An 8,174-nucleotide genomic window follows, 5' to 3' on the forward strand; every position below is an offset into this window, starting at 1 on the left:
CCGGAGACCAGACGTCCTGAGTCCCCGGGACAGTCCCAGTCCTGAACCTGTGTCCCCGAGATGGTCTCAGTCCTGAACTTGTCTCAGTCCTGAGTCTGTGTCTCTGTCCCACAGATTTACACAAAACCACTGATTTAGTGCCGGAGTGAAAAGTTTAAAACAACTAAATATTTGCAATTATTGGTATTTGTGTAAAATGCAGAGTCTGTGATTTTGGACTTGACTCATTATTATTATTGTTATTATAATATATTTTTAAAATAGATTTATTTAATACATGAATTTAATAGATGATTTTAATGTAATTTAATTTGTATTATTTATTTTTGAATTTAATATTTTATTTGTATTTATTACATTTTATTTAATAGATTAATATATTTAATAGATTTATTTTAACAGATTTATCGTTATTTTAATAACTCCGTGACGTGTCCATTGAATGTGACCTGACGTGACCTACGTGCGTGCTGACGTGTGCGTGTACGTGCAGTGACGTGATGACGCCGCCAGTGTTTGGTTTCCGCGCGGCGCTGATGATGGAGCCGAACCACAGCGACACAAACCCGAGAATAAACCCGAGAATAAACCCGGGAATAAACCCTCCAGAACCGCCGCAGGGACACGGACCCGAGGCGGACACAGCCGCGTCCCGCTCCGACAGGTACGGACCGAACCAGAGCGACAACAGCCCCGAGCTCAGACCGAACGAGAAGGAACGAGAACCCGGGAAGAAAGTGAAGCTAACACCGCTAGCAGCTACAGTTAGCATGAGACACAGAGACACAGAGACACACACAGAGACACACACACAGAGACACACACACACACAGAGACACACACACACACAGAGACACACACACAGAGACACACACACACACACACACACAGAGACACACACAGACACACACAGAGACACAGACACACACAGAGACACACACACACACACACACAGAGACACAACAGACACACAGAGACACACACACACAGAGACACACAGACACACACAGAGACACACACACAGACACACAGACACACACACAGACACACACACAGAGACACACACACACAGACACACAGACACACACACACAGACACACACACAGACACACACAGAGACACACACACAGAGACACACACACAGACACACACACAGAGACACACACACACACACACAGACACACACACACAGACACAGAGACACACACAGAGACAAACAGACACACACAGAGACACACACACAGAGACACAGGGGGACACAGAGGAACAAAGAGGAACACAGAGACACACACAGAGACACACAGAGACACACAGAGACACACACACACACACAGAGACAAACAGACACACACAGAGACACACACAGAGACACACAGAGACACACAGACACACACACAGAGACAAACAGACACACACAGAGACACACAGAGACACACACACAGAGACACAGAGGGACACACAGAGACACAGGGGGACACAGAGGAACAAAGAGGAACACAGAGACACACACAGAGGCACACAGACACACACAGAGACACAGACAGAGACACACAGTGACACACACAGTGACACACAGAGACACACACAGTGACACACAGACACACACAGACACACACACACACAGAGACACACAGAGACACACAGACACAGAGACACAGGGGGACACAGAGACACAGAAGGAGACTAAGGGACGCTGCTTGTTTGTTTCAATAAGAGCTGGAGATGATCTGAACTCTCAGGACTCAGATCAGTTTGTTTCATAAAAACTGAACAACTTCCAAATCCAAATCCAGTTTTTGTTTCAGATGTTGATGTCATGAAGCTGCAGCTGAGGTTTATTCCAGACTGGGGATAATTAAATGTCTTATTAATTGGAATTTCACAAGAAAGACTGAAAAAAAAAAAAAAAAAAAAAACAACTCCAAAGAAAAACAAATCATATCTTAAATCAGTCTGTTTATTTGCTCAGTTTTATTTTGTAAATGTGACGCACCAGACTTTTATACTTTTATACTTTTGTACTTTTGTACTTTTGTTGTAATTACAGACAGAACGTGTGCTCGTTGGTGAAGAGTTTATCTCAGATTAGTTTTAAAATGATTATAAATGGTTTATATTTCATATCTCATCAGTGGACGCTGGTTGTGTCGGAGCCGTGTGATGAAGTCTTACTCATGTGAGTCCGGCCCCGCTCTGAGCTCGCTGTGCCCAGGACAGAGGTGTGATTCCTGGGGAGGGTGGGTGAGCTCGCCCCCTCCCCCTCACACACCCCCAGAGCAGCTCCGGGGCGAGAGACGTCACAGAGCGGGACCTGAGCCGTGGCCCGTCTCTGTCTCCGCACGGGACACCGGGTCCGCAGAGTCTCCGAGCGCTGAGGCGAAGACCGCGGCTGCTCGACGGTTCTGCGGAGAAGGTTTAAACCAGAGCAGTGAGACGAGGGGCTGGAGATGAGCAAAAGGCATTTCTGATGGCCACACAGAGTGTTTTTAATTTACAGTTTAACCCTGAAAATCACATTCTGTGTTTTTATTATCATCATCTATTCCTCCACCAAAACTGAGTTTAAACTTTTAATATTTTGACAACACCACAGACGAAGTGGACTGAGGGAGCGCACTGCAAAAAACTTTACGATATAAACACTTAAATCTATCAGAAAATGACTTGAAATGATGTGTTTGTGCAGTAAGATCATTTTACTTGATGAGTTATCTGAAAATAAACGACCTCTAGACTAGAATGAAGCGTCTCAGAACAAGTAAGTAGAAAATAAATCTGAAAACAAAGAAGAACCTGATAGTTTTAAAGTTTTAAAATCTTGGCCAGATCAGAGACATTTGTGTGTTTGACTCCAGTCAGATGAAGCTCATGAAGCTGCAGGTCTGGGCCGAATTTGGAGGCGAATTCCAGATTAGGAACAGGAATTTATTTACGAACGGAAAAAAGTGAATAAAAACCCCAGGGTCATGTGGAGCGAGTGAATACGAACAGTTTAAGACCAAAATGAGAGAGGAGGATCATCACTGCAACTTTCTCTGACCTGGAGATTTTAAACCTTCTATTCAGGTTCTTCATCTTGTTTTCAGTTTTATGATTTATGATCTTCTCACTCTTTCTGAATCAGTTGTAAAATCTTAAAAATGTTCACATATATTTGTTTCATGACTCAACTCGTCAGGAAATGTTAAATTTAGGCACAAAATATTTAAGAGAAGCTACAGTTCATTTACCAAAGTTTTCCCTTCAACACTTGACTTGTTTTTAGATTCAGTTTGAACGACTCTCATGTACGACTGATTCAAGAACAAATTTAACATCAGACTGAATTTATTATCAGCCCATGAAAACTCATCATAAACTCGTTTTAAATCTGTTTATCTCAAACTTAGCGTCATAAACTTATTTCCAGCCCATGAACACTGAGCACAGACGCTTCATCCTCGTCTAGAAGTCGTTTGTCCGGTAAAGTGATTTTGCTGCATGGACGCGTCATTTTCTGACAGATTTAAGTGTTTAGATTTAGAATTTTTCAGTCTTAAATCCCTGTTTGTTGTTTGTTGTTTGTGTTTGTTTTGCAGCAGCGGAGACGATTCTCTGGACGGCCTCTCGTCGCCGCGCTGCCCTTCGACCCCTCGTTGCCCTTCGACCCCTCGCTGCCCTCTGACCCCCGCGACCCCCATGACCTCTTCCCTGTCGCCACGGAAACGCTCGATGTCTCAGAGTAAGACGGAACCTCCGCTGCTGCGCACGAACAAACGCACCATCTACACGGCGGGACGTCCCCCCTGGTACAACGTGACCGGCACCAGCTTCAAGGAGGCGTTCGTCATCGGTCAGTCTCTCCGCGCTTCTGGCCTCGTCCGGTTTAGTTTTGTGATATTTTCATTTATGAAGAATTCGGTTCAAATTTCACATTTTCAACACGTCCAGAAAAACAAAAACAAAAACACTGAAATAACCCAAACCCAAACCGACGAATATGACACAGAACAGATCTGAACTTCAGGTAGAGACGAGTTTACGCTGAATAACTCAGGAGGTCTGACTGTTTATGCAGTCCTGGTCTAGTCCTGGTTTAGTCCTGGTCTAGTCCTGGTCTAGTCCCGGTCTAGTCCCGGTCTAGTCCCGGTCTAGTCCCGGTTTAGTCCTGGTCTAGTCCCAGTCTAGTCCCGGTCTAGTCCTGGTTTAGTCCTGGTTTAGTCCTGGTTTAGTCCTGGTCTAGTCCTGGTTTAGTTCTGGTTTAGTCCTGGTTTAGTTCTGGTTTAGTTCTGGTTTAGTTCTGCTTTAGTCCTGGTCTAGTCCTGGTCTAGTCCTGGTTTATGGATGAAAGTTCAGTTCTTAAAACACTTTATCCCGACCCTGATGGCCTGATGCTCGAGGAATCGCTGAAGGACGAATCGCTGAATCAGTTTTCGCCGAAGGCCACAGAACGAGTCGAGACCAAAGTGCAGAGAGACACTTTTTTTATGGATCTGTGAGACTGAAGGTGCGTTTGGTTCTGCTGAGCTCAAATCACTGAAGAGAACGTTCCTGACAAAGAGAAACATCTAAATGTTTTCATCTTTACTGCTCATGGAAACACAGAACACAGCAGGTTCTGTTCATGTTCCTCCAGGTCTTCAGCAGGTTCTGTTCTTGTTCCTCCAGGTCTTCAGCAGGTTCTGTTCATGTTCCTCCAGGTCTTCAGCAGGTTCAGCAGGTTCTGTTCATGTTCCTCCAGGTCTTCAGCAGGTTCTGTTCATGTTCCTCCAGGTCTTCAGCAGGTTCGGCAGGTTCTTCATGTTCCTCCAGGTCTTCAGCAGGTTCTGTTCATGTTCCTCCAGGTCTTCAGCAGGTTCTGTTCATGTTCCTCCAGGTCTTCAGCAGGTTCTGTTCATGTTCCTCCAGGTCTTCAGCAGGTTCTGTTCATGTTCCTCCAGGTCTTCAGCAGGTTCTGTTCTTGTTCTTCAGGTCTTTGTGGAGGAAGTGCTTCTGGGAAAACGACTGTGGCGAATAAAATCATCGAGGCGTTGGACGTGCCGTGGGTCGTGCTGCTCTCCATGGACTCCTTCTACAAAGTACGACGACATTTAAATCAGAAATATAAGACTTAAAACTCTGGACTAAACCAGGACCGAACCAGGACCGAACCAGGACCGAACCAGGACTGAACCAGGACCGAACCAGGACTGAACCAGGACTGAACCAGGACTGAACCAGGACCGAACCAGGACCGAACCAGGACTGAACCAGGACTGAACCAGGACCGAACCAGGACCGAACCAGGACTGAACCAGGACTGAACCAGGACTGAACCAGGACCGAACCAGGACCGAACCAGGACCGAACCAGGACCAAACCAGGACTGACCTTGTAGTTTTTGTCTTCAGGTCTTGACCCCAGAGGAGCAGGAGTTGGCGAGTAAAAACGAGTATAACTTCGATCATCCCGACGCGTTTGACTTCGAGCTGCTCGTCACGGTTCTGAGGAAACTGAAGAAGGGGAAGAGCATAAAGGTTCCAGTGTACGACTTTAACTCCCACTGCAGACGCAAGGAGTGGGTGAGTCCAGAGAACGAAACGCTCTTCACAACATTTACCCTGCTCCAGATGCCCTCCCCGGACTAAAGACAGGACTAAGACAGGACTAAGACAGGACTAAGACAGGACTAAGACAGGACTAACGACAGGACTAAACAGGACTAAGACAGGACTAAGACAGGACTAACGCAGGACTAACGCAGGACTAACGCAGGACTAACGCAGGACTAAGACAGGACTAAGACAGGACTAAGACAGGACTAAAACAGGACTAACGCAGGACTAAGACAGGACTAAGACAGGACTAAGACAGGACTAAGACAGGACTAAGACAGGACTAACGCAGGACTAAGACAGGACTAAGACAGGACTAAGACAGGACTAAGACAGGACTAAGACAGGACTAAAACAGGACTAAAACAGGACTAACGCAGGACTAAACAGGACTAAGACAGGACTAAGACAGGACTAAGACAGGACTAAGACAGGACTAAGACAGGACTAACGCAGGACTAAGACAGGACTAAGACAGGACTAAGACAGGACTAAGACAGGACTAAGACAGGACTAACGACAGGACTAAGACAGGACTAACGCAGGACTAAGACAGGACTAAGACAGGACTAACGCAGGACTAACGCAGGACTAAGACAGGACTAAGACAGGACTAACGCAGGACTAACGCAGGACTAACGCAGGACTAACGCAGGACTAAGACAGGACTAAGACAGGACTAACGCAGGACTAACGCAGGACTAACGCAGGACTAAAACAGGACTAACGCAGGACTAACGCAGGACTAACGCAGGACTAACGCAGGACTAAGACAGGACTAACGCAGGACTAACGCAGGACTAAGACAGGACTAAGACAGGACTAAAACCAGGTCTAAACTAGGACTAAACCAGGACTAAACCAGATCTAAACCAGGACTGAACCAGGACTAAACCAGGACTGAACCAGGACTGAACCAAATCTAAACCAGGACTGAACCAGGACTGAACCAGGACTGAACCAGGACTGAACCAGGACTAACCAGGACTGAACCAGGACTGAACCAAATCTAAACCAGGACTGAACCAGGACTGAACCAAATCTAAACCAGGACTGAACCAGGACTAAAACAGGATTAAGACAGGACTAAGACAGGACTAAACCAGATCTAAACCAGGACTAAACCAGGACTAAACCAGGACTGACCCAGGACTGAACCAGGACTAAACCAGATCTATACCAGGACTAGACCAGGACTAGACCAGGACTAGACCAGGACTAAACCAGGTCTAAACCAGATCTAAACCAGGTCTAAACCAGATCTAAACCAGGACTAGACCAGGACTAGACCAGGACTAGACCAAGACTAGACCAAGACTAGACCAAGACTAGACCAAGACTAAACCAGGTCTAAACCAGGTCTAAACCAGGTCTAACCCAGGTCTAACCCAGGTCTAAACCAGGACTGAACCAGGACTAAACCAGGACTGAACCAGGACTGAACCAGGACTGAACCAGGACTGAACCAGGACTGAACCAGGACTGAACCAGGACTGAACCAGGTCTAAACCAGGACTGAACCAGGACTGAACCAGGACTGAACCAGGTCTAAACCAGGACTAACAGAGTGTTTTATAATGATTCTTTTTTGGTGGTTTTAGCGTTTTGCTCCGGGGGGTTTTTAGGTCTCGGGTCTTTGTGCTGATCACAGTTGGTTTCGTGTCGTCTAAACGAGCCGCAGCTGCGTCCAGAATCAATCCCTCGTCTTTTCGGGCCAATTTCACGGCTCAACGGCACCACGGCAGCCGGGGAATAGACCCGCCACACGCCACTCACTCACACAGACCTGTGCAATTAAACCAGCAACCTCTGATGACGAGCGAACAAAGAGACTGAACCAGGACTGAACCAGGACTAATGTGGGACTAAAACAGGACTAAAACAGGACTAAAACAGGACAGGACTAAAACAGGACTAAAACAGGAGGACTAAAACAGGTCTAAAACAGGACTAATGTGGGACTAAAACAGGACTAAAAACAGGACTAAAATGTGGGACTAAAACAGGACTAAAAACAGGACTAATGTGGGACTAAAACAGGACTAAAACAGGACTAAAACAGGACTAAAACAGGTCTAAAACAGGACTAATGTGGGACTAAAACAGGACTAAAACAGGACTAAAAAATGTGGGACTAAACAGGACTAAATGGGACTAAAACAGGACTAAAACAGGACTAATGTGGGACTAAAACAGGACTAAAACAGGACTAATGTGGGACTAAAACAGGACTAAAACAGGACTAATGTGGGACTAAAACAGGACTAAAACAGGACTAAAACAGGACTAAAACAGGACTAAAACAGGACTAATGTGGGACTAAAACAGGACTAAAACAGGACTAATGTGGGACTAAAACAGGACTAAAACAGGACTAAAACAGGACTAAACCAGGACTAATGTGGGACTAAAACAGGACTAAAACAGGACTAAACAGGACTAATGTGGGACTAAAACAGGACTAAAACAGGACTAATGTGGGACTAAAACAGGACTAATGTGGGACTAAAACAGGACTAATGTGGGACTAAAACAGGACTAAAACAGGACTAAACAGGACTAAAACAGGACTAATGTGGGACTAAAACAGGACTAAAACAG

The 8,174-nt window shown here is 45.8% G+C and overlaps 1 protein-coding gene across 1 annotated transcript in view; it reads left to right on the top strand.

Annotated features, from left to right (window-relative positions):
- The first annotated feature begins 520 nt into the window (after window positions 1-520).
- si:ch211-243j20.2 (uridine-cytidine kinase-like 1) overlaps window positions 521-8,174 on the top strand; it is a 28,511-nt gene continuing 20,857 nt past the window's right edge. The window contains exons 1-4 of the mRNA XM_055149586.1: window positions 521-664; window positions 3,579-3,832; window positions 4,951-5,057; window positions 5,370-5,540. Of these exons, the coding sequence (XP_055005561.1) occupies window positions 537-664; window positions 3,579-3,832; window positions 4,951-5,057; window positions 5,370-5,540 (660 nt within the window). The 5' untranslated portion in view covers window positions 521-536. The remainder of the gene's footprint in view (window positions 665-3,578; window positions 3,833-4,950; window positions 5,058-5,369; window positions 5,541-8,174) is intronic.

Source organism: Boleophthalmus pectinirostris, unplaced genomic scaffold (assembly GCF_026225935.1).
Source record: "Boleophthalmus pectinirostris isolate CB_2022bp ecotype Guang Dong unplaced genomic scaffold, ASM2622593v1 HiC_scaffold_13, whole genome shotgun sequence".
Classification (NCBI taxonomy): domain Eukaryota; kingdom Metazoa; phylum Chordata; class Actinopteri; order Gobiiformes; family Gobiidae; genus Boleophthalmus; species Boleophthalmus pectinirostris.